Below are 27,796 nucleotides of genomic sequence, written 5' to 3' on the forward strand. Positions count from 1 at the left end.
ACAGAAACTCCACAGGTGGAGATGAAAGTTTCACCAGCTGCTAGTCAGCTGAAATAGAGGTTATCCTAAACCAGAATGAGAAATGTAGCCTGCTATATGGCCATTGAGTCACACAACTGTAGGAAATTATAGATAGCTTGACCAAAAAACTTTCTGAAAGGAGAAGTCTTACTTTTCAATGAATTTGCCAAATCCAAATTCCAGCATATTTGAGAGACAAGTTGTTTCAGTGGGCTTTATTTCATAGCCAACAATCTCACTGATCTGCAAAGAGAAAAAAACAAGTGTGTATTGCCCAAATTAGTGATGTTCAGTAGACTTCTTGTGATGACTGAAATGTTCTATAGCTGTGCTGTCTAGCACAGGAGCCACCAGTCACATTCAGCTGGTGAACCCTGAGATGGTGGCTAATGTCACTGAGGAACTGATTTTCAAATTGTATTTAATTTTACTCATTTATGTTTAAATAGCTGAGTGTAGCAAGTGGCTATCGAATTGGACGGTGCAGGTCTAAGGATCTGGGAGGCAGCCTAGGGCCCCGCCTGCATTGTGTCTGGTCTACTGGGGGTTGTTCTCCCACCAGAACTTGGCATAATGCAAACATGTGGGCACCTTACAGGTCCCACACTACCTAACAGTCCTCACAACTAGGTCTGGTTTTGGGCTCCCAGGCAGTGAACCAGGGCAAAATGTGGTTCATGCTCAGAAGCTGCTGGATGTGCTGAATAAAAGGAGGAAGTCATGAGGACATGGGACGGGCAGATTCCCAAATTCTGTGATCTGAGGTTGCTGGGAAAGAGGAAAATCTTCCTTCCAACTCTGTGTACTAACTGATTGGAAATGTTAGCACTTGTTATGCCCATTCCTTTGTTGTAAATATTGCCCAACCTTATCTTTTAAGTGAAAATATCCCTGTGAACAGTCTTTGGTGAAGTCTCTGATGGCTTTTGAACACTTTTATAGGGATTGAGAGATCTGGGCAGCATGAGGGTTATGTGTGCTCAAGAAGAACACGTGGGTTGGGGAAATGAAGCTCTGTAAAACACCTTCCCTATTGCCCAGTTTTGTATCTGTCCAGCTCCAGTAGGACTAAAGAATATCAGAGCAGGAAGGGATATGAAAGTTGCATCAGGTTCTGTCTTATTCAGCCCTGTGTCCCTGGGGCCTGGAATGTAGCATCAATAAGCACTTGTGGAATGAAAGCATGAGTGAATCACCCAATTCAAACAGCTTCCAATCTGGGTTCTGAGATCACCTGAAGGACCACTGAGGTAACGGAAATAACAAAAGCACCATTACTGAGGGCTTACCATGTGATAGGCACTGTTGTAAGAGCTTTATGTACTTCCTTCATTCTCCCAACAAGGTGAGGAAGGTACTAATACATTATTATTCCCATTTTACACAAAAGGAAACCAAGACAAAGAAATTCAGTATCTTGTTTATGACCATTTAGCTAATAGATCATAATAATAGATCATAACAGCCATTTCAGAATTGGGACTTGGATCTAATTCTGATGCCAAATCTCTCATCCACCACACATCAGTGTTTCCTATAGGTCTTCTAGGTATAGTTGTACAGATTATATACTGCATAACTCTAGAAAGTACAATTCAAGCTGCAGGGCACAAATATAGCATTCCCTCAAGAACAAATTGCACAATTGTTTCTGGTGGCTCTGGGCTCTCATTTATTCTCTAATTCTGCAAGTATGATCTTAGAACAATACATCTCTAGGGTTAAATGACATAACTGTGTAAAGCACTAGGCATAGCACTTGGCCTATGAAAGACTCAGAGATTCGTAGTTTTATTTTTAAATTGCTTTTGTTAATTATATAGATTAAAAAGGCATCTGGTTTTCTAATTCTAAGAGCCTGAAGTTAAACTATCGAATATGTAGCCACTAACCCCCTGTAGTTATTGAGAACTTGAAATGCAACTAATTCATATCGAAATGTGCTGGAGTTTTATAAAAGCATGCCATATTTCAAAGAGAGATCACATTTACATTTTTATATTGATTATCTATTGAACTAATGATGTTTTAGACATGTTTGGTTAAACATATTCACAATTTATTTCACCTGTTTATACTTTTAAAAATGTGCCTACTAGAAACTTCAAAATTAAATGCATGCTTATTATTTCCATTGGGCAGCAGCATCCTAGAGAGTCAGCTTTGTTACATATCAGAGCAGCGTTACCTGTTCTATCCTGTTTTAAACCCCAGCAGCAATAAAGTCTACGTTTCAAACATGGACACTAGCCTTTCCTGCTTAAGTTCTGGGAAATGGTCAGAAATCTCAAAACCACCACCTCACAGCCCTAGAAAATCCATTTTGTAGCCTTGAGAGCTACAGATGGTAAAGCCTACAGAACCCCCGCCAGAGCCAAATCTGTGAACAAGGATCTCCTGAGTTGGCACTGAGAATTAGAACTGAGAATGCTTCCTCCACTGACCATGGAGAAATTTACTGTTCTTCAGAGGATTGTTGGGAAGATGAAATGAGAGAATCCACATAAAGTATATAACAGTACTCAGTACATAGTTGGTACTCAGTACACTTTAGCTATTATTGTTATTATTTTAATTCCAGGGAATTTCTCCCCCAATCTGTCCATCTAAGTGGCTTATAAGTGAGAATTATTAACGTCTAGGAATGGTTGGGGTTTTTAAAGTGCCCAACTATGAGAATACTATCATCACAGGGGAAGCAGCAGATGGAGAGAGGAAGGCTTTCTGAGCCTCCCCTGTAGCACTGTTTAAATGCCATTGACGAGGACACTTTCTATAATGCCATCTCATGGAGAGGCCTAGCACTGCTGGAGGGCATCTGGCTACCTCACTCTCTAAATGGGTCAAAGTTCTAGGCAGGTTAGACCCACAGGGAGAGGCACCCATGAGTACCTAGTGAAGCAGCTGTCCTGTAAAGATCCCTCTGCTGAGGCAGTTCAAGACCCAAAGTCTACCAGATGTCTTCGCTCTGTTGTTTATGTCCTATGCTTATGTCTTGAATTTCAGTATTCCTAGTAAGGGTGCTCTCAGACTGCTTATAGAGACACTGTCCCTGGTCTTGTGCATGGTTTTCAGAGAGAGAATTTCAGGCCCAGTCAGGGAGGGATCTGTGTAGGGAGAGCCAGTCTCCTCTCCGCCTCCACACAGAGCAACTCCCTGGTAGAAGATGTTTCAAGGCTATTGCTAGGTCTTGAATGTGATGATTATTTTAGAAACACAGTGAATTTCCTTTTTTTCTTATTAGTATTCACACTACTTTTGTCACCCTCACACTTGATTGCTTGTAAAAATCCCATCGTTTTCAGGGAGAATATTTATTATTCTCATTTATGGACTCAAAACGGCTGAAGGAAACAGTGCAAAATTATCTCTGAACATAGCCTGCTGGATGATGAAGCTGAAGTAGGAATCATTTGGCATCGTTAGAATCCCCCAGAGACAGACTTTCTCTTTTGTGTAGCCTAGGTCAAGGAACAAATCCAGGCCCCTCTCATTGTAATTCGAGACCCTTATCATCTTTTGGGGATTCCCAGGTGGTGCTAGTGGTAAAGAATTTGCCTGCCAATGCAGGAGACAAAAGAGACATGAATGAACCCAGGGTTCGACTCCTGGGTCAGAAAGATCCCCTGGAGTAGGAAATGGCAACCCACTTCAGTATTCTTGCATGGAAAATTCCATGGACGAGGGAGCCTGGTAGGTTATAGTCCATTGGGCCCCAAAGAGTCGGACACAACTGAGCAACTAAGCATTATTGTCTTTAGGACCCTGAGCAGCCATGTGCTTAGGAAAGCAGATAAGGAGAGCTTTTGTGGCCACTAGCTGGACTAGCTAGACTACTCAACCACCAGCAATGGGGTCCCCAAAGAAAAGGATCAGCCTGTTCATGTGGAGAGACAGGAAGGGTATCACCGCCTTTACTACTCTCTTGGCCTTAAGTAGATAGATTCTCCTTTCAGAAAGAAGAATCTTGCCCCATTAATGGTTCCTGCCTTCCAAAGGGCTATCGGGACCAGAAATGGGCTGGTGGAGGGGGCAGTGACAAGGACCTGCTGCCAGTGCCGGTCTTTCATTCCTGGGTTGCAGGAAATGGTGAGGATAGGGATGTGCTGCTTGAATTTATCAATCTTGATTTTCACATTCTCTGCTAAGCGCCTCGGTGCAGGCATGTCTGCTAAGGTCTTGGTCAATTTGTATATTGTCCTCCACATATTCCCTATTTCTTCTGCAATTTCCTCAGCATTCAGTAGAAAGAGGGGTCCTGAAATAGAAAAGATGGGGTGGGAGAAAGGTCAGAGCACCAAATAGTGTTAATCACATGTACCTTAATCCTCTGAATTTAGACTTGTGTCTATGGTATGACTTTGTTAATAAGCACAAGCTTTGGAGTTGGTCTGAAACCTCTACCTAGCCAGTGAAGCCTTGGGCATACTGATTGAACTTTTCTAAGCCTCGGTAGCCAGACCTGGGACACAGGGATAATAATGGGTACCTTGGAGGTACCTTGGAGGGTAGCTGTAACAATTATATGAGACAAGTAAAGTGGCTAATATAATGCCTGGCATAGAATGTTAGTATGGAAGCAATTATTAGTGTAAGTTGTAGGTCCTATTATAGAAGTATCAAAAGGTGTTCCACAAATGCTGTGAAATATTAACAACTGGAGAATGTGGGTGAATAGGGACATGGGAGTTAACTGTACAGTTCTGACAGATTTTATGTAAGGTTAAAATTATTTAAAAATAGATATTATTTAAAGCAGAAAATGACATCTCTTTAAAAAAAAAACTTTGCCAAAATATTCACTTTCTTCTCCTTTTCTTTCACAGGTATCTTTTAACATTTGGGTTTCACATTCAGTCTTTCCACGCTGCTGCTTTCTTCTCCTTTGATATTTCAAATTAGTATTAACTCATATTATGATGTTGCTAATTAACTCAAAAACACTTTCCTTTCAGGGCTGCTGAGACTAAAAATAGATTCATTCATATAACTTCATTAATAAATAACACTTTATCAGCCCACATAATTTTGTTAAGTAATAGAATATTAAAATTTTTTAAAAGAAGGAAAAATGCATATTTCTTTATATATATATATATAAAGATGCAATATATAAAAAGAATCATACACCATGTTTAAGTGAAGTTTATCAGCAGAATGCAAGGTTGATTTAACATTTGAAAATCAAGCAATGTAATATATGACATTAACAGTTGAAAGAAGGAAAATCACACGATAATGTAAATTGAAGCAGAAAAAGCATTTGACAAAGTCCAATATCCATTCATGATAAAAATCTCTAAACAAACTAGGAATAGAAGGGAATGTCCATAGCCTGATACAGAGCATCTATGAAAATCTACACTATCATTACATTTTTATACACATTAAGTATATACAGCTTTTTATATGTCATTCATACTACAAAAAAGTGGTTCAAAAAAATAAAAGCAAAAAACCCATTTCAATTAATGGTGAAAGATGGAATACTTTCTCCCTTACATTGGAAATGAGGCAAGAATTTTTATTCTCATAACTTAATAACAGAAAAGATAGTTGGAAAAATCCCCAAATACTTGGGAAATTAAACTACATACTTCTAAATAACACGTGGCCAAAAAAGAAATATCAACAGAAGTTTTAAAATATTTTGAGGTAAATGAAAATAAAAATTAACATCAAAAGTTGTGAGATGTCACAGCCATTATAATATTCAGTGAAAAGCCTTCCCACTAAAATCTGGAACAAGACAAAGATGTCCATTTTTACCACTTTTATGCAACATACTATTAGAAGTCCTAGGCATAGCAATCAGACAAGAAAAATAAAAATAAAAGGTATCCAGATTGGAAGGGAAGAGGTCAAACTGTCATTATATGTAGATGACATGATACTCTATATAGAAAAGCCTAAAGATTCCACACAAAAGCTACTAGAACTGAAAAATGAATTCAGCAAGGTAGCAGGATACAAGATTAACATACAGAAATTGGCTGCATTTCTTTATACTAAAAATGAAATATCAGGAAAGGAATGTTAAAATCTTTTAAAATCTCATCCAGAAAAAATAAGATATGTAGGAATAAATCTTACCAAGAAGGTGAAAGACTAAGAACTACAAAACATTCATAAAGGAAACTGAAGATGATTCAAAGAAATGGAAATTTATCCCATGCTTTTGGACTAAAAGAAGCTAAAATGGCCATATTATCCAAAGTAATCTATAGATTAAACATGATTTCTATCAAATTACCCATGACCTTTTATCCCCACAAAACTACAACAAATAATACTAAAATTTATATAGAACCACAAAAGACTCAGAATTGGCAAAGAAATCCTGAGGAAAAGGAGTAAGGTGGGACACAACCCTTCCAGACTACAGACAATACTACAAAGTTACTGTAATGAAAACAGCATGATTCTTGGCACAGAAATGACATGGATCAATGGAACATAACAGAGAACTCAGAAATAAACCCATACACATACGGTCAATTAATCTTCAACAAAGGAGGCAAGAATACACAATGGAAAAAAGACAATCTCTTCAGCAAGTGCCGTTGGGAACGTTGGAGGGCCACATGTAAACAAATGAAGTTAGAAAACACCTTCACACCATACACAAAAATAAACTCAAAATGGCTTAAAGACTTAGATATATGACACTATAAAATTCCCAAAAGAGAACATAGGCAAAATGTTCTCTAACATAAATTGTACAAAAGTTTTATTTGTCTCCCAAGGCAATAGAAATATTAGTAAAAGCAACAATAAACAAATGGAGCCTAATCAAACTTACAAGCTTTTGTATAGCAAAGGAAACCATAACAAATTATTGACAAGGGCTTAATTTCCAAAGCATACATACAGTTCATACAACTCAACAACAAAAAGCCAAACAACCCAATCAAAAAATGGACAGAAGAACTAAATAGGTATTTCTCCAAAGAAGACATACAGATGTCCAAAATGTACATGAAAAGCAGCTCAATATCACTAATTATTAGAGAAATGCAAATCAAAACTATAATAAGGTACCACCTCAACTGTCAGAATGTCCATCATTAAAAATCTACAAATAATAAATACTGGAGAGGGTATGGAGAAAAGGGAACCCTCCTACATGTCCATCAACAGATGAGTGGATAAAGAAGATATGGTACACATACATAATACAATATTACTCAGCCATAAAAAGGAATGAAATAGTGCATTTTGTAGCAACATGATGGACATACAGATTATCATATTAAATGAAGTAAGTCAGAAAGAGAAAGACATTTAGGTTTTTTCCATTGCTTGGCTATTGTGAATAGTGCTGCTATGAATACATGGATTACAGGAGTACATGGATCATTTCAAATTATAGTTTTGTCTGGATATACACTCAGGAGTAGAATTGTTCAACCATATGACAACACTTTTTTTTCTTTATAACTTTGCCAACAAAGGTCCGTCTAGTCAAAGCCATGGTTTTTCCAGTAATCATGTATGGATGTGAGAGCTGGACTATAAAGAACACTGAGCACTGAAGAATTGATGATTTTGAACTGTGGTGTTGGAGAAGACTCTTGAGAGTCCCCTGGACTGCAAGGAGCTCCAACCAGTCGATCCTAAAGGAGATCAGTCCTGAATATTCATTGGAAGGACTGATGCTGAAGCTGAAACTCCAATGCTTTGGCTACCTGATGGGAAGAACTGACTCAGTGGAAAAGACTCTGATCTGAGAAAGATTGAGGGCAGGAGGAGAAGGGGACAACAGAGGAAGAGATGGTTGGATGGCATCACTGACTCAATGGACATAAGTTTGAGTAAACTCCGGGAGTTGATGGACAGGGAGGCCTGGTGTGCTGCAGTCCATAGGGTTGCAAAGAGTTGGACATGACTGAGCGACTGAACTGACTGACTGATGACAACTCTAGTTTTCATTTTTTGAGGAATCTCCACGCTGTTTTCCATAATGGCTGTACCAATATGCATTCCCACCAACAAAGCAGGATCAGTTCAGTTCAGTTGCTCAGTCGTGTCCGACTCTTTGTGATGCCATGGACTGTAGCACGCCAGGCTTCTCTATCCATCACCAACTCCCATAGCTTGCTCAAACTCATGTCCATTGAGTCGATGATGCCATCTAACCTCCAACCATCTCATTCTCTGTCGTCCCCTTCTCCTCCTGCCTTCAATCTTTCCCAGCATCAGAGTCTTTTCCAATGAGTCAGTTCTTTGCATCAGGTGGCCAAAGTATTGCAGCTTCAGCTTCAGCATCAGTCCTTCCAATATTCAGGGCTGATTTCCTTTATGATTGACTGGTTTGATCTCCTTGCAGTCCAAAGGACTCTTAATAGTCTTATGCAACACCACAGTTCAAAAGCATCAATTCTTCAGTGCTCAGCTTTCTTTATGGTCCAACTCTCACATCCTTACATGACTACTGGAAAAACCACAGCTTTGACTAGATGGACCTTTGTTGGCAAAGTAAGGTCTCTGCTTTTTAATTTGCTGTCTAGGCTGGCCATAGCTTTTCTTCCAAGGAGCAAGCATCTTTTAATTTCATGCCTGTCATCACCATCTGCAGTGATTTTGGAACCCAAGAAAATAAAGTCTGTCACTGTTTCCACTGTTTCCCCATCTATTTGCCATGAAGTGATGGGACCGGATGCCATGATCTTAGTTTTTTGAATGTTGAGTTTTAAGCCAGATTTTTCACTCTCCTCTTTCACTTTCATCAAGAGGCTCCTCTTTGTTTTCTGCCATAAGAGTGGTGTCATCTGCATATCTGAGGTTTATTTCCTCCTGCAATCTTGATTCCAGCTTGTGCTTCATACAGTCTGGCATTTCACATGATGTACTCTATATATAAGTTAAATAAGCAGTGTGACAATACACAGCCTTGACGTACTCCTTTCCCAATTTGGAACCAATCCTTTGTTCCATGTCCGGTTCTAACTGTTGCTTCTTGACTTGCATACAGATTTCTCAGGAGGCAGGTAAGGTGTTCTGGTATTCCCATCTCTTTAAGAATTTTCCACACAGTGGAAAGCTTTGACTTGTGATACACACAGTCAAAGGCTTTAGTATAGCAGAAGTGGATGTTTTTCTGGAATTCTCTTGCTTTTTCTACGATCCAACGGATGTTGGCAATTTGATCTCTGGTGCCTCTGCCTTTTCTAAATCCATTTTCCCCACAATCTCTTCCAGAAGACAGAAGCAGAAATACTTCCTAACTCATTCTATAAAGCCAGCACTACTTTAATACCAAAAGCAGACAGAGGTGTTACAAGAAAACTAAAGACCAATATCTCTCATGAACACACATGCAAGAATCCTCAACGAAATGTTAGCAAACTGAATCCAACTCATATATGTGTGAGTGTGTGTGTGTGTATAAAATTATACACCACAATCATTTAGGACTTCTTCCTGGTGTGTAAAATTGTTTTCACATTCAAGTTAATATAATTCATCACATCAATAGGCAATTGAAGAAAAGTCACATGACCATCTCAATAGATTCATAAAAAGCATTTGAAGAAATCTAATACCCCATTCATATAAAAACTCTCAGCAAATGAGGAATAGAGGAGAACTTCCTCAACTTGACAAAGAACATCTACCAAAAAACCTACAACTAACATCATACCTAATGGTAAGAAACTAGAATCTTTTCTGCTAAAATCAGGAACACAGCAAGAATGTCCCCTCTCACCACTCCTTTTTCAACATCATTATGTGGTAGTTACAGATAATGCAGTAAGACAAGACAGGAAATAAAAGTATACAGACTGGGAAAGAAGACACAAAACTTTATGCAATGACACTATCATCTACATAGAAAATAGGAAAGAACCAACAACAAACAGAAACCTCCTGAAAATAATTCATAGCTACAGCAAAGTTGCAGGGTATGGTTAATACACAAAAGTTAATTGTTTTCCTATATATTATTAATGAACAGTAGACTTGAAATTAAAAACATATCCATTTACATTAGCACTCTCCAAAACTGAAACACTCAGGCATAAATCTAACAAAATATGTACATTGTCTGTACAAGGAAAACTACAGAACTCTAATGAAAGAAACTACAGAATAAGGAAATAAGTACAGAAAAAATTAATGTTCGTGGATAGGAAAATTCAATGTCATCAAGATGTCAGTTCTTCCCAGCTTGATCTATAGATTCAGCACAATCCCAATCAAAATCCCAACAAGTTTTTTTCTAGATACTGACAAAACTGATTCTAAAGTTTATGTGGAGACAGCAAAGACTCAGAATAGCCAATATAATATTAAAGGAGAAGTGTAAAGTTGGAGGACTGTCATTATCCAGCTTCAAAACTTACCATACAGCTATGATAATCAAGAGTATTATTGGTAAAAGAAGAGACAAATAGGTCAGTGGAACAGAATAGAGAGCCCAGAAATAAGACCCACGATAGTCAACTGATCTTTCACAAAGAAGCAAAGGTAATAAAAAAAAGAATGAAACTTTTCAGCAAATAGTTTTAGAATAACTAGATATCCACATGCAAAAACAAATGAATGTAGATGCAAACTGTACAGCCTTGACACAAATTAATCAAAATGGATCATGGACTTAAATGTAAAATGCAGAACTATAAAAATTCTAGGAGATACACAGCAGAGATACATAGCAGAAAAATCTAGATGACCTTGGGTTTGGTGCTAACTTCTTAGATACAAAACTAAAGGCATGATCTATGAAAGAAATGATAAACTAAACTTTATTAAAATTAAAATCTTCTGCTTTGTGAAAGACACTGTCAAAAGATTGAAAAGATAAGCCAAAGATTAGTAGAAAAAAACTGCAAAACACATATCTGATAAATGATTGCTGTCTGAAATAGACAAAGAACTCTAAAACTCAACAGTGAGAAAACAAAATTAATTTAAAAATAGGTAAAAAAAATGCTCTCAAACCCCAATTGTTTTAATATACACAATGAAATTTAAAAACATGTAACATAGCTTTATATAAAGATATATAAAATATACATCATAACTCTTAAATGGGAATACCGGACTACCTTACTTGTCTCTTGAGAAACTTGTATGCAGGAAAAGAAGCAACAGTTAAAGCCAGACATGGAACAATGGACTGGTTCAAAATTAAGAAAGGAGTATGTCAAGGCTATATATTGTCACCCTGTTTAGTACATCATGTGAAACCCCAGGCTGGATAAAGCTGGAATCAGGATCGCCAGGAGAAGTATAACCTCAAATATGTAGATGATACTACTCTAATGGCAGAAAGTGAAGAGGAACTAAAGAGCTTCGTGATGAGGGTGAAAGAGGAGCATGAAAAAGGCTTAAAACTCAACATTCAAAAACCTAAAATCATGGCATCCAGTCTCATCACTTCATGGCAAATAGATGGGGAAAAAGTAGAAACAGTGACAGATTTTATTTTCTTGGACTCCAGAAATCACTGCAGATGGTGACTACAGTTGTGAACTTAAAAAATGCTGGCTCCTTCAAAGAAAAGCTATGACAAACCTAGACAGTGTATGAAAAAGCAGAGACATCATTTTGCTGACAAAGGTCCAAATAGCCAAAACTATGGTTTTTCCAGTGGTCACGTACAGATGTTAGAGTTGAACCATAAAGAAGGCTGAGCACTGAAGAATTAATGCCTTTGAACTGTGGTGCTAGAGAAGACTCTTGAGAGTCCCTTGGACTACAAGGAGATCAAATCAGTCAATCCTAAAGGAAATCAATCCTAAATATTCATTGGAAGGACTGATGCTGAAGCTCTAATATTTCGTCACCTAATGTGAAGAGCTGACTCATTGGAAAAGAACCTGATGCTGGGAAAGATTGAGGGCAGGAGGAGAAATGGGTGATAGAGGATGAGATGGTTGAATGGCATCACCAACTCAATGGACATGAGTTTGAACAACTCTGGGAGATAATGAAGGACAGAAGTCTGGTGTGGACCAGTTCATGCAGTCACAAAGAGTCAGACATGACTTAGCAATTGAACAACAACAAATAAAAAGAAATACATGTAAATTTAACAAAACATGTATAGAATTTATATTTGGAAACCTACAAAACATCGGCAAAATGAAGTCAAAGAAGATCAAAATAATTAAATATGCAGTGTCCATGGATTGGAAGATTTCGTGGTAAGGATGTCAATTCTTTTCCAAATTGATCTCTAGATGTAATACATTTCCAATTAAAATTCCAGCAGATTTCATATATAAATGAATAAGATGAATCTCAAATTTTATACAAAAGATATAAAGACAAAGGTACTGCAAAAGTTGTAATAAAATTTGAAAAAGAAAATGGAATTTATATGACAGTCTCAAAAAGACAAAGCCGTAGTAACAATGAAGAGATCAATAGTTGCTAGGTGTTAAGGCTGTAGAGAGTGTGATTATGAAGGAGTAGTACAAGGAAGCTTATTGAAGTCATTGGAACTGATAAACAAAATATAAAAATTTTAAATATATTATCTCTAACAAAAAGACATGCTAAATTAAAAATACTTCCTTAACACCATAAATATTTTGTGCCTCAAATCAACAAAAAGCATCATGCTTAAAGGTGACATTCTAGAAGAATTCCATTAGAATCAGGAATAAGACAAAGGTGTTCATTATAACTACTGCTTAATTTGGAAGTGCTAGTTAATATAGAAAAGTGAAATTTAAAACAGGTGAAAGTGATAAATAAGGTAAAATATTCTAAATGTGTAGATATGATTGAGTACTTGAAAAACTAAAATGCATCCATAAAAATATTATTCAAAACTGAAAATTATTTAAATAAGGTGGTTTACTAATAGAAAAAAGTGAGAGAGCACATAAATAGACTTTAATATTAAACAAGGAATTCAACTGACCAATAAACATTCAACTTCTATTAAAGGAAAAAACACTTTTTTGAGCAAAAAGTAAAGCTCTTTCTTCTCATGTTCGTTGAAGGTATGAGGAATGGGCACTCAAATACTGCTAGAAGAATATTAAATTAAAACATAACTTTTCTGGGAAGCAATACCAATAATAAAAGTAAATTCTAAAATCCTTATATTTTTATTACAACCCTTTCTTTGATCTAGCCATTTCACTTCCAGTAATTTATCCTAAAAAATTTTCATTATTGAATCCAGAAAATTGGCAACAAAGGTGTTCTTCATTGTTGTGTTTATTACATTGAAGCACTGGCATAAAGCATCAGTATAATAGGGGAACTGCCATCTTATCCTCCCACCACTTGCCTCTCTGAGTCACTACCCAATCCATGGCTTTGAGTGGTTGCCTATTGTATTTTATCCTAGCTACAGGTCTGGCTTTTTGATCCCCACCTTCCATCGTTATCACATCAGAAAAATTTAACTATGGTTGCCTTAATCCACAGTATGAGAATATGATAATATCTGAAGTCCCAGTCTTATTTCAAAACTGCCTGGGTTGATTCTGCTACCCTACTCCCATCCTGCCCGAGTAGAGTGAAACCGCGGCATACCATTCATCCATTCCTCTGACTTGGTGCTAAACTCGTAGGCTGTCACCCACAGCTGCTCATAAGGCACTTTGTTGGCCATCACAGTTTGCAGAAGAGGGAAGGTACTCTTCTCCTTTTCCAACAGCTCCTCCTCCTTATTGATGAGCTGCAGGGCAAAAGGGGATGCTGTTTATTGGCTGGGTGGTTCTCCTGAACCCTCGAAGCCACCATGGCAAATTCCTCAGTGCTTTGAAAACCAAGTTGAGGAAGATGTATGTTTATCTGGAGAGTAAGACTGGAAAATAAGGTATGAACTCAAGCAAGAAGGTCTCTCTGTTACCTCTGAGGGTCATGGCACCTGAGATCAGTGAGTGAAACTTTACAATAATTGGCCACTTGCCCCATCATCTTTGCTTCCACTGTAACACATACATATTCCCATTTTCATGAATTTTTATATGTACTTTAACTGTTAACACAAGGTTACCTTCTTGTGCTGAATTGCCTCAAAGGTAAGAACTTTAAGGATTAAAAAAAAAAAAAAAGAACTTTAAGGATTAAAGAACTTACTACTGTAGACAACGTCAGGGCAAGTTACTTAGCGTCTCCAAGACTTAGTTCTCCCATTTTAAATAGAGATAAATGAATATATAGTACCTACCCCAAAGATTTATTATGGATATTAAGTGATATATCACATATGAAGTCCTTTGCACATTGTGTACATAATACATGCTTGATACATGTCAGCAATTATTCCATTATATTAATAACTCTTCTTTATGTACTCAGTGACTAACAAAGCTGATATAATGTAGGGAGGTATGGGAAAAGGTAGTTGAAAGTACCAGAGAAAGAACTGGTCAATCAATCAACTAATACTATCCACCTGACAGGTGATGTTAGGAAAACACATAACCAAGGACCAGAACTAACAGAGCAGTATAGTCATAAGTGCCCATCCCAAGACCCCAAACCTCAAATTCCACCAGTGCTTGTTCCAGGTTCTTTGAAAGTTCATTAAGCTTTTCAACATTGTTCTTCATTTCTTCTGTAGTCATTACTTCACGTTTCCTAAAACCTTCCAGTTCTTTGCTGTAGCCCTCAAGTTTCACTTCAAATTCTGAGCACCTGAAAGTAAAGACAGTCCAATCATATTTGGATTTTCCATTTATCAGCACTGCTCAGCCATATTCAAGCCTGGGGAGAATACAATCTTCTGATACAATAGATGTAAAACTTACAAATATATGCTATTATATATAATTTGTAATCCTACCTCCCAGAGACAGCTGCTATGAATCTATCAGTGGTTAAATATTTCCAGATGTTTCTCATACAGGTAAATGTATATAAAATATGTATTATAATATATATGCTATATAATATATGTTGTTGTTTAGTTGCTAAGACATACCTGACTCTTTTGTCACCACAAGGACTGTAGCATGCCAGGCTACTGTTGTCCACGGGATTTCCCAGGCAAGAATACTGGTGTAGGTTGCCATTTCCTACTCCAGTAGATCTTTCTGATCCAGGGATCAAACCTGTGTCTCCTGCATTGGCAGCTGGATTCTTTACCATTGAGCCACCAGAGAAGCCCTGGTGTATATATATATGTATATGTATATATATATACATGTATAAAATTTATGCATATACATATTATTTATCTATTAGATATTTATTATTAAATGCCTAATTCCAAGAACTGCTCTAGGCATCAGAAATATATTTGTGAAGTACACCCTTAAGCTCCCTACCTTTATGGAGCTTGTATTTTAGTTGGGGAAACCCAAACAGTAAACATATATGAATGGATGAATGAATGGATGGATAGATAAAATCATACATAGATAAATATGAAATAAAATATTTCTGATAGTGATAAATGCTCTGAAGAAAACAGAACAGAGCAGAATGCCTAGTGGACAGAAGTGAGGAGCTACTTTAGTTAGAGTGATCAGGGAAGACTATTCCAGAGATTTATCTACTTCATTCATACTATCAACAAAGCAGTTCTCAAATTTACTTCTCCCTTTTCCTCGGAGGTAGATCAGCACAGTGGATAGGTTCTAGAGCTGGACTGACTAGTTCAAGTCCTCACATTGCTACACAGTAGTTATGTGACCTTGTTCAAGTCCTTTAAACTCTTTAGGCCTCAAATAAAACAGGGATGGGTAAAGTACCTACTCTAGTAGTCAATAAGCTAACATATACAAAATGCTCAAATTGAGCCTGGTACATAATAATCACTATAAAAGTGTTCAGTCTCATTCACTAGAATTTAAACTCTACCAATGCAGTTTTAATCTCCTTAATTCCTATTGAATCTCCAGCACTTAGAAGAAGCATCTGGCATAATACCATCAATATTCATTGAATGAATAAGGGGAATTTGCCATGGAGAACAACTATAGTAACATAAATGTGGCTATTATCTTAAAAATACTTAATTTTGTTATGGCAGTTTTGATGTTCTTTTTTTTCTTAAAAATAATTTAAAAGAGTTAATTTTCAATGGTTTGATTTGAATTTATTTCTAACTATACTGTGTGGTAAGTAGCCTCTGGTAAGGTCCTCAAAGAGCCACACCTCCTGGTATTTATATCCTTGTTTAACCATCCTCTTGAGTTTGGGCTAGAGCTAGTAACTCACTTCTAACAAAGAATATGGCAAAATTGACGGGATGTTACTCCCTCATTTTATAGGCAAAGGTAGTCTCAAATTGGAGCCATTGGTCATGCTTGATACCTGCAATAGAATAGGACATCCTTCTATTCTCTCCCTCCCATCTTGCCTTATCAGGCTCCTTCTCATCCTTCAAGTCTCATTTACATGAGCCCTTCCCGGATTTGCCCTTTGAATGCAACCACTGTGCTCCATTTTCCCATTCTTTTCCTTCATAGAGCTTCTATCTTATCAGCTTTATCTTCCACCTCCCATGCCCCTTTTCTTCTCTGTATCCTCAGGGAACAGAAATGGATACAGGAGCCCAAGAGGAAGGAAGGCAAGGTGGCTACTGCCTCTCGTGCTTGTTTTTCACTAAAGTTTTAAGGATTCAGAGATAGAAAACATTAGTGCAACGAGACACGTAGCACTACGTTTTTGCTTTTGTTTTGTGATTTTATACTCTGATAGGTATTAATTTCAGAGAATATCCTAATTAGGAAAAAGTCTCATTCATTCACTCACTCATTCATTCATCAAAAGAGTGAGAACTTGCTATTTGCAAAGCACTATGTTCTCCCTGGACCCCGGAACACAATCTGGGTACTCTCCCTAAGATACCTTTCTTTCTGTTCACAAGATGCACTCTCATGGCAAAGAGCAGCTCACATTCCTGAGATGTTTGTCATGTATATTCCAGGTTACTTTTAGGCCCTTGGAACCTACCACTGAGTGGAACAAAATGGGAGGAAAGCTGATTCTCCTGTTGTCCACACAATTATGTGCTGCTGACTGCTTTTTCACATCATTAAGATTCTTTTTAGATGTCAAATACAGACTTACACACAAAAATAAATCTCTGATAAAAGCACTTTTGAATTCTTCCCAGAGGGAAGTAGTATACAAACTCAGTGATTATTGTAAAATATTACTGTTAACTATGCTTTACATTTCTCTTTTACAAATTTTATTGAAGTACAGTTGACTTGCAATATTATATTGGTCTCAGTTGTGTAACACAGTGATTTGATATCTTTATAGATCACACATTAGACAAAGTTATTATAAAATATTGACTATGTTCCCTATGTTGTGCATTACATCACTGTAAAATATTTTTTATAACTAACAGTTTATACTGTTTTAAATTTTTTATAATTGCTTAGCACATTACAATTTCTAAAGTGCTTTCAAATCCATAGTATATACATACATATAAGTATGTCATTAGTAAATAGTAGGTACTCGGGAAATTTGGTTAAGTAAATTGAGTTCTATTCCTAGGACCACCTGAAGTCTGTGGGAGAATATTGCAATAATTTTAAAATGTTATATTGGTGAGAATTCTGGCAAGAAACATAATTTACTCTGATGCTCAAAGAAAGAGACCTCAATGAAGGGACTACTTACAGAGGTGAAATGTGGGTAGGGTTAAAGGAACAAAGAGAGGAGAATGAAGCATCCAGAGACTAGTAACCTCAGAGGGAAGTCACTATGATCCCTAGGCCTGAGGGGACAGTGAGAACTGGAAACAGGAGGAGAAAGAATTGTCATCCAGGAGGGAAGCAGCTACTGGCCAGAAACCCAGGAACAAGGAGAGAGGGAGAGGAGAAGCAGCAAAGCAGCCACTCTCCAACCTCGAGAGGGCTTTCCACTGGCCCTGCCCGTCTGGATCCAACAGACACAGGAGCTGAAGGCTAGAGGCGGCAGGAATCAGCCAACCAGGCAGGGAGTGGACAGAGGAAGGCGGATAGAAATTGGGAGAGGGGGTGGGGACAACAAATGGAAATTGGCATTGAAGTAAAAAAAACTACTGTGACCTGGGAAAATAAGGTCAAGTCTCTTAGAAAGGGAAGGGGATTGTTCTCATAGAAGATGAATAACTGAGTATTTCTAAGCCCCCCTCGCAGGTTTTCTCAGGATTTATGCAAAAATGATGGACAGGAAGTTTAAGAGTTCACTAAAGAGAGGGCTGAGCCCAGGGTTGCAGGTGTCCCTAGAGCTGCTTCTCTGCTGAGCTCTGTGATTGAGAGCTCAGATACCAAGTGATGGGTCACGCTTGCATTGCCACTCCAAGAAGAAGTCTGGCACTCTCCTCTCACCATAAATGACACGTGTTCCAATTTCTTCCAGAGCCACCCCTCAGCCCTATTAACTTCAACAGTTACTGTGAATCGTCTTAGAGTAATGTTCTAGAAGTCCGCTCACAGGTAGTGGTTTGAAAGTTAAGCAGTTAAGACTTCTTTAACTTAAAGAAGTCATTGTTAATGTGCAAAAGAAGCTGACTGCTCCTAATGCCTGCCATGTGCTGGATATCACTTAGGCACCATCTCAGACCATCTGATTTCATCCTTTAACAAAATGACACCTCTCACAAAATCAGATGATCTAAGATTGGTTCTACTATCCCCATTTTCCAGATGAGGACACTGAGGCTCAAAAAAGATGAAGAAATTTGCTCCTGTTCATCTAGCTTTTAAAATGGTTCTGCTTCTTGGTGAGGCATCAAAACCCAGTTCCACTGAAGGGGGAGGCTATGTGTAAGGGGTGAGGGGGCATAGGAGGACCCTATACTTTCTGCTCAATTTTCCTGTGAACCTAAAACTATTCTAAAAAGGAAAAAAGATGCTTGCTCCTTGGAAGGAAAGCTATGACAAACCTAGGCAGCATATTAAAAAGCAGAGACATCACTTTGCTGACAAAGGTCCGTATAATCAAAGCTATGGTTTCTCCAGTAGTCATGTACAGATGTGAGAATTGGACCATAAAGAAGGCTGAGCATTGAAGAACTGATGCTTTCAAATTGTGGTACTGGAGAACACTCTTGAGAGTCCCTTGGACTGATTTACTTTAGTCAGTCCTAAAGGAAATCAACCCTGGATATTCACTGGAAGGACTGATGCAGAAGTTGAAACTTCAGTACTTTCGCCACCTGATGTGAAGAACTGACTCATTGGAAAAGACCTTGATGTTGAGAAAGATCAAGGGCACAAAGGGAAGGGGATGACAGAGGATGAGATGGTTGAATAGCATCACAGACTCAATGGACATGAGTTGGAGCAAATTCTGGGAGATAGTGAAAGACAGGGAAGCCTGGCATGCTGCAATCCATGGGGTTGCAAAGAGACACACCTTAGCAACTGAACAACAACAAAAACATTAGTTAAAAAAATAACTTCTATTCATTGGGCTAAATTCTGGGTTCTGGGGACAGTAGCCATTTAGGCAGAGGGAGGAGAAGGCTGTAGGTAGAAACAAACATACACATCTCTTTTGTTGTTTTTCTGGGCAAAAGTTGTTGTAAAGATAGCAACTTCCTCTCTTGGGATTATCCTTCAGTGCAATCTCCCATTCTGTGTAGAAATCCCTGCTTTATCTGCCCCTTTCCTTTCTCCTGAGTATTAGCAAGGATTATGGAATCTAAAGTTGGATACTGGGGGTTTCATGTGTGATGGGGATGGTAACTGGTATGAATTTGCTGTCCCTAAACAAAGTGCTTATAAATTGGTATGTTTATGTGTTAGTGTGTGTGCATGCATGTGCACATGCATATGTACACAAGCATGTCTTTACCAGATACGTGATACTTGGCCCACTTTTACTTGACATCGTCTGACTTCTTCAGTATGTGATATTTTGTCACTGCATTAAAATCTTTATTTAGCAGTCAAACACACTTATGTGTCCAGAATAGAGCACAACACATAGTAAAAAGCCATAATACTCAATGAAAAAATGATTACAGGCACATTAGTACTGAATGAGATCAGCTTCAAAACAGGCAATTTCTCGGCTACCAACCATGCTTTATTATCCCTGCCTTGATATCTCACAGATCCATGGTCTTAAATGTAAGGCTGACAATTTTGCTATTATTATTGTAAGGCTGCTCTTATATGCTACTATTTTTGCCTTTTTCTCTCTGCAGCACTAGGTTTCAATTGTTCAAGGCAGGGAGGGAAGGCATTGGTTGGAGTTACTACAGTGAAGCAGGCTTCAAGAGAATATCCCTTAGCAGGAAACAAAAGGAAATTCCTTCTCCACCAACTGTCATGAGCCTTCACCCACGCATTGCTGGATCAGGGGTGGACCTAGACAGAACCAGGAACATGTAGCATATTATAAAGCTGGATATCATTTCTTAAACATCAGAGTTTTCCTATACCTTTTAATGAGGTCCATCTCTGCCTGATCCCTCTTGCTAAGGAGAAGGTTCCGGCTGTTTTCAAAGATATCTTCAATCTGGTCTGGCCAGAGGAACAGAGTGCTGTTCAGTTTGATATCCTCTTCTGCAAAACACACACAGTCTGCTCAAGGACACTGCTCAGTTTGTAACAAATTAATGCAGCAGAATAAGAGGTCAACAGAAGTGAGTATGGGGTGGCAATTAATGAATGGGCCCATTATTGATGAATGTTACCCAACATTTACTGAGCACTTACCAAGGGCCAGGCTAGAAGGTAGATGGCATGATCATCTTTGTTTTTATAGATGGGAAACAAAGTTAAGCCAAGTGGTCGGGGTCACACTGCTAGGAGATAGCAGAGCATATTTCAAACCCAGGACTAACCAACTCCAAAGCCTATGTTCTAACCATTATGCACTTCATTATCTTCCTAGGCTAGGTCTGAGTAGAATCCTAGCTAAAGTTTGGTACTATTCTTTAAACTATTTCACCTCATCTGAATTTCAGTCTGGGTTAAAGGTCAGTGGTAATATCAACATCAGATACCCTACCCATTTTATGGCTCTGGTCAGTGAAAATGCGCTGGGTTCCCTATGTACCCTTGGGAATTTAGCGGGTAGAGATCACAGTGAGGGATTCCAGTGTGTGTTCACACGGTCAAGAGCACAGCTTATGAATGTGCAGGTGGATGGTTATGGGACCAATTTTTCACTCCTACTCCCTATCTCTCCCTCCCATAACCATTCCTCCCTAACCATGGTGAACACCAGATAATTCACAGGTATTTCCAGATGGAAAAAGGTCCTGAAATATGACTTGTAGAGGTGATATTAGCTTTTCCTTCAGAACCTGGTCCTTACAAAGTTAGGTCCTTATTGAGTCCTTACTTGGCTCAATAAGCCATGAAGGGGCCCTGACTATTTCTTTCCTCTTAAAATATGCAGGAGCATGAAGGAAAGTGCCCTAGCTTCCTCAAAGGTAGGATTGTATTAAGATTATAGATGAATGAAATCTACCCATTTATAAAAGGACTCTGCATTTGAAAGAGACTTTTTTAGGAACACCATGCATAAGATGCAAAGACAGGCATCTAAGAAACAGACAAGTCCCTAGATATTTCTTTTTGTCTACCAATAAGATTCTCTTCATTGGATAAGAGTGTGGAATTAGTGTCTCTAATATAGAGACACACTTAAAAAGCAGCTCTTCTGATACAGATATTTAGTGGGAGGATTGTGAACTCTTCTTTCCCAGCTCCTTATATCTAAACATGTAAATATATACATACATTTGCATGTACACACATGACATTGGACTTACGGGGCAAGTCTGCATAGTCCATCAAGAACTCCAGCCGTTCAGCTGCATCTCTAAGTTGTCTCCTGAGTTTGAACACGGTGACATCGCTGGATTTCTTTAAGAATTCAATGAGGAATACTAGCTCCCCAGTGTTGATAGGAATCTCACTGACTTTATCGGCAATGAGGCTGTACTGATTACAGATGCTACAGGGAAAGTAATAGCCATCATCAACATCTAAAATAACTTTCTTATAAAACCCATTATACTAAGCAGACATGATTACTATTTGGAGATTAGAACAAGTTTTTCCCAATTTTCTCTACCTGCAAATTCTTGATGGATAATACTCACATGTATACCATATTTAGAAATAATAACAATAGAAATGGTAATAATATATGACATGTACTATGCCCTTTACCATGCCCATTCTAATCACTGAATGAGTATTAACTCATTTAATTTTCACAAAATTTTTAAGAGTTATGAACTATTAATATTATTAACATTTTATAATGGAAGAAATGAGGCTGAGTAACTTTATCCAAAGCAACACTATGTTTAGGCATCAGAGCCAGGATTTGAACCTGGTTTAACCAATTCCAAACCTTATACTTTTAACAAATAAGAGTTAAGTCTTATTTGGTTCAGTCTTGGAAGACTGAACTTTTCTAAGAATCTGTCCATTTCTTCCAGGTTACCCATTTTATTCAACATAGTTTTGAAGTCCTAGTTACAGCAATCAGAGAAGAAAAAGAAATAAAAGGAATTCAGATTGGAAAAGAAGTAAAGCTCTCACTGTGTGAAGATGACATGATACTATACATAGAAAACCCTAAAGATACTATCAGAAAATTACTAATAAGTGAATTTAGCAAAGTCAGGATACAAAATCAACACACAGACATCACTTGCATTCCTATATACTAACAATGAAAAATCAGAAAGAAATTAAGGAATCAATCCCATTTACCCTTGCAACAAAAAGAATAAAATATCTAGGAATAAATCTACTTAAGGAGACAAAATAACTGTATACAGAAAATTATAAGACATTGATGAAAGAAATCAAAGATTACATAAACAGATGGAGAGATATTCCATGTTCCTAGGTAATAAGAATCAATATTGTGAAAATGACTATACTACCAAATGCAATCTACATATTCAATGTGATCCCTATCCAATTAACAATGGCATTTTTCATGGAAAAATTTCACAGTTCATATGGAAACACAAAAGACCCTGAATAACCAAAGCAGTCTTGAAAAAGAAAAATAGAGCTGAAGGAATCAACCTTCCTGACTTCAGATTATACTACAAAGCTACAGTCATCAAAACCTATGATACTGGCACAAAAACAGAAATATGGAATAATGGAATAAGATTGAAAACCCAAAAATAAACCCACACACTCATGGGTACCTTATTTTTGACAAAGTAGATAAGAATATACAATGGGGCAAAGACAGCCTCTTCAATAAGCGGTGCTGGGAAAATTGGACAGCTACGTGTAAAAGAATGAAATTACACTTCCTAACACCATACACAAAGATAAACTTAAAACGGATGAAAGACCTAAATGTAAGACCAGAAACTATAATAGAGGAAAACATAGGCAGAACACACGATGACATAAATCAAAGCAAGATCCTCTATAACCCACCTCCTAGAGTAATGGAAATAAAAACAAAAGTAAACAAGTGATATCTGATCAAACTTAAAAGCTTTTGCACAGTAAAGGAAACTATAAGCAAGGTGAAAAGAGAACCCTCAGAATGGGAGAAAATAATAGCGAATGAAACAACTGACAAAGGATTAATTTCCAAAATATATAAGCAGCTCATACAACTCAAAACCAGAAAAACAAACAACCCAACCAAAAAATGGGGAAAAGACCTAAACAGAAATCTCTCCAAAGACACACAAATGGCTAGCAAACACATGAGCAAACACATGCTCAATATAGTTCATTATTAGAGAAATGCAAATCAAAACTACAGTGAGATATCACCTCACACCAGTCAGAATGGCCATCATCAAAAAGTCTACAAACAATAAATGCTTGAGAGGGTGTGGAGAAAAGGGAAAGCTCTTGCAATGTTCGTGGGAATGTAAATCGATACAGCCACTATGGAAGACAATATGGAAATTCCATAGAAAACTAGGAATAAAACCACCATATGACCCAGCAATCCCACTCCTAGCCATATACTCCGAGGAAAGCAAAATCGAAAAAGACACATGCACCCAATGTTCACTGCAGCACTATTTACAATAGCTAGAACATGGAAGCAACCTACATGTCCATCAACAGATAAATGGATAAAGAAGCAGTGGTACATATATACAATAGAATATCACACAGCCCTAAAAAGGAATGCATCTGAGTCAGTTCTAATGAGGTGGATGAACCTAGAGCCAATTATACAGAGTGAAGTAAGTCAGAAAGAGAAAAACAGTTATCATATATTAACGCATATGTACAGAATCTAGAAAGATGGTACTGAAGAATTTATTTGCAGGGCAGCAGGAGGAGAAGGGGACAACAGAGGATGAGATGGCTGGATGGCATCACCAACACGATGGACATGTGTTTGGGTAAACTCCGAGAGTTTGTGATGGACAGGGAGGCCTGGCATGCTGCGATTCATGGGGTCGCAAAGAGTCGGACACAACTGAGCGACTGAAATGAACTGAACTGATCTGAATGGAGAAACAGACATAGAGAACAGACTTACGGACACTGGGAGGGGGGAGGAGAGGGTACAACCTATGGAGAGAGTAACAAGTAAACTTAATTACCATATGTAAAATAGTCAATGGGAATTTGCTGCAAGCCGCAGGGAACTCAAACAGGGGCTCTGTATCAACCTAGAGGGGTGGGAAGGGACGGGAGATGGGAGGGAGGGGACATATGTACCTACAGCTGATTCACGTTGAGGTTTGACAGAAAACAACAAAATTCTGTAAAGCAATTATCCTTCAATTAAAAAGTAAATAAAAATTAAAAAAATAAGCTATCATAGTGTTGCCCTCGCCGTGAGGAGGAGGTGGAGGAGATGGAGCATCGAGCTGGAGCACGGAGCCTGAGTGAGGGAGCCTAGCCGCCTGCCCGCCCGACGCCGCCCCCTGCCCTCCATAAATCCGAGCCCAGGCCAGGCCGGCAGGCCGCCCCAGCGCCTCCGTAGTCAGGCCGCGAGGGCAGCTGCGCCAGCCAGGAGGAGGGACAGAGAGCGAGCGAAAGCGCGCCGGGAGGGGGCGGCCGGACCAAGTGAGCGCCCGCGTGTGGCGAAGCTGCCCGGCCCCTTCGCCTTCCCTTCTCTCCCCTTCCCCGCTCCCCGCCCCACCCCGAAAGCGGCACCAGGTCTGCCCGGCGGCCAAAAATGTCAGTAAAAACGAGCTCAACTCCAACCACGATGGCGCCGATGAAACCTCAGAAAAAGAACAGCAAGAAGACATACAGATGGCTAACAAACACATGAAAAGATGCTCAACATCACTCATTATCAGAGAAATGCAAATCAAAACCACAATGAGGTACCATTACACGCCAGTCAGGATGGCTGCTATCCAAAAGTCTACAAGCAATAAATGCTGGAGAGGGTGTGGAGAAAAGGGGACCCTCTTACACTGTTGGTGGGAATGCAAACTAGTACAGCCACTATGGAGAACAGTGTGGAGATTTCTTAAAAAACTGGAAATAGAACTGCCATATGACCCAGCAATCCCACTTCTGGGCATACACACTGAGGAAACCAGATCTGAAAGAGACACGTGCACCCCAATGTTCATCGCAGCATTGTTTATAATAGCCAGGACATGGAAGCAACCTAGATGCCCATCAGCAGATGAATGGATAAGGAAGCTGTGGTATATATACACCATGGAATATTACTCAGCCATTAAAAAGAATTCATTTGAATCAGTTCTAATGAGATGGATGAAACTGGAGCCCATCATACAGAGTGAAGTAAGCCAGAAAGATAAAAGAACATTACAGCATACTAACACATATATATGGAATTTAGAAAGATGGTAATGATAACCCTATATGCAAAACAGAAAAAGAGACACAGATGTACAGAACAGACTTTTGGACTCTGTGGGAGAAGGCGAGGTGGGATGTTTCAAGAGAACAGCATGTATATTATCTATGGTGAAATAAGGTCACCAGCCCAGGTGGGATGCATGAGACAAAGTGCTCGGGGCTGGTTGCACTGGAAGACCCAGAGGAATCGGGTGGAGAGGGAGTGGGAGGGGGGATCGGGATGGGGAATACGTGTAAATCTATTGCTGATTCATGTCAATGTATGACAAAACCCACTGAAAAAAATAAATTAATTAATTAAAAAGAAAAAAAAAGAAGCAATGGAACATATTGATGAAGTACAAAATGAAATAGACAAGACTTAATGAACAAGCCAGTGAGGAGATTTTGAAAGTAGAACAGAAGTATAACAAACTCCGCCAACCATTTTTTCAAAAGAGGTCAGAATTGGTCGCCAAAATCCCAAATTCTGGGGTAACAACACTGGGGAGGAGGATGAAGAGGTGCTGCATTATTTGACAAGAGTTGAAGTGACAGAATTTAAAGACATTAAATAGGTTACAGAATAGATTTTTATTTTTGATGAAAACCCTTACTTCGAGAATAAAATTCTCTCCAAATAATTTCATCTGAATGAGAGTGGTGATCCATCTTCAAAGTCCACTGAAATCAAATGGAAATCTGGAAAGGATTTGACGAAACGATCAAGTCAAACACAGAATAAAGCCAGCAGGAAGAGACAGCATGAGGAACCAGAAAGCTTCTTCACCTGGTTTACTGATCATTCTGATGCAGGTGCAGATGAGTTCAGTTCAGTTCAGCCGCTCAGTCATGTCCAACTCCTTGAGACCCCGTGGACTGCAGCACGCCAGGCCTCCCTGTCCCTCACTAACTCCCGGAGTTTACTCAAACTCATGTCCATTAAGTCAGTGATGCCACCCAACCATCTCATCCTCTGTCATCCCCTTCTCCTCCTGCCTTTAATCTTTCTCAGCATCAGGATCTTTTCAAATGAGTCAGCTCTTCACATCAGGTGGCCAAAGTATTGGAGTTTCAGCTTCAACATCAGTCCTTCCAATGAACATTCAAGACTGATTTTCTTTAGGATAGACTGGTTGGATCTCCTTGCAGTCCAAGGGACTCAGATGAGTTAGGAGAGGTCATCAAAGATGCTATTTGGCCACATCCATTACAGTACTACTTGGTTCCTGACATGGATGATGAGGAAGAGGAAGGAGAAGAGGAAGATGATGAGGAGGAGGAGGAAGAAGGATTGGAAGATATTGATGAAGAAGGGGATGAGGATGAGGTGAAGAAGATGAAGATGATGATGAGGGGGAGGAAGGAGAGGAAGATGAAGGAAAAGATGACTAATGGAACACTGATGGATTCCAATCTTTTTTGATTTTCTCCAGTCCCTGGGAGCAAGTTGCAGTCTTTTTATTTTTCCTCCTCTTGTGCTCAGTCACTGTTTTTGAGGTCTCTTTTTTCCTTTATACGATGGTTCACAACTTATTTGCAGGGGGGTGGAATACCTTGAGCAGAATTCAGTGGGAAAAGAATCTCTACCCCTTTCTGTTCCAAATTCATTTTTATCCCTTCCTGTCTCAACAAAAAATATATATTGGTCTCTGCCCCCAGTTCCTAGCATCAAGCCCATGAAAATCATGTAATTTTATGGGTGATAAGAGTATCTTTCATTTTAGTGAGGTGACTCAGGGTGACTCCTGGATGAGGAGCTGGTCACTGGAAAGACTAAGCCATGATTAGAAGCTTGGAATAAATTAATGAAACCCAAGAAAAGGGTCACAAGAACCTTCAATTTACAGCTGGCTGGTCAGAAGCGCAGAAGCACAACTCAACTTGTGACTGGTGTCTGAAATTATGAAAGACAGTCTTATAGGACTGAGTCCTTAACCTGTGGAAGCTGATGCTACCTCTGGGAAGACAGTGTCAGAATTAAGTTGAATTGCAGGGCACCCAGCTGAATTGATTTGTGTGGGGAAAGTCCTCTACACATTTGGTGACCAGCAGTGACAAGAATGAAGATTTCTATATAAAAGTAAAGGAGACACACAGAACACACA

At 38.7% G+C, this 27,796-nt stretch overlaps 1 protein-coding gene and 1 pseudogene across 1 annotated transcript in view; one reads left to right on the forward strand and one right to left on the reverse strand.

The window, feature by feature from the left end:
- DNAH3 (dynein axonemal heavy chain 3) overlaps window positions 1–27,796 on the reverse strand; it is a 233,517-nt gene that overhangs the window by 171,099 nt on the left and 34,622 nt on the right. Inside the window, exons 14-19 of the mRNA XM_043456022.1 lie at window positions 21,677–21,861; window positions 20,336–20,459; window positions 14,478–14,631; window positions 13,522–13,666; window positions 4,068–4,279; window positions 173–264 (exon numbers count right to left, since the gene is read on the reverse strand). Coding sequence (XP_043311957.1) covers window positions 173–264; window positions 4,068–4,279; window positions 13,522–13,666; window positions 14,478–14,631; window positions 20,336–20,459; window positions 21,677–21,861 — 912 coding nt within the window. The remainder of the gene's footprint in view (window positions 1–172; window positions 265–4,067; window positions 4,280–13,521; window positions 13,667–14,477; window positions 14,632–20,335; window positions 20,460–21,676; window positions 21,862–27,796) is intronic.
- LOC122433519 lies at window positions 24,721–27,271 on the forward strand (annotated as a pseudogene).

Source organism: Cervus canadensis, chromosome 32 (assembly GCF_019320065.1).
Source record: "Cervus canadensis isolate Bull #8, Minnesota chromosome 32, ASM1932006v1, whole genome shotgun sequence".
Lineage (NCBI taxonomy): Eukaryota > Metazoa > Chordata > Mammalia > Artiodactyla > Cervidae > Cervus > Cervus canadensis.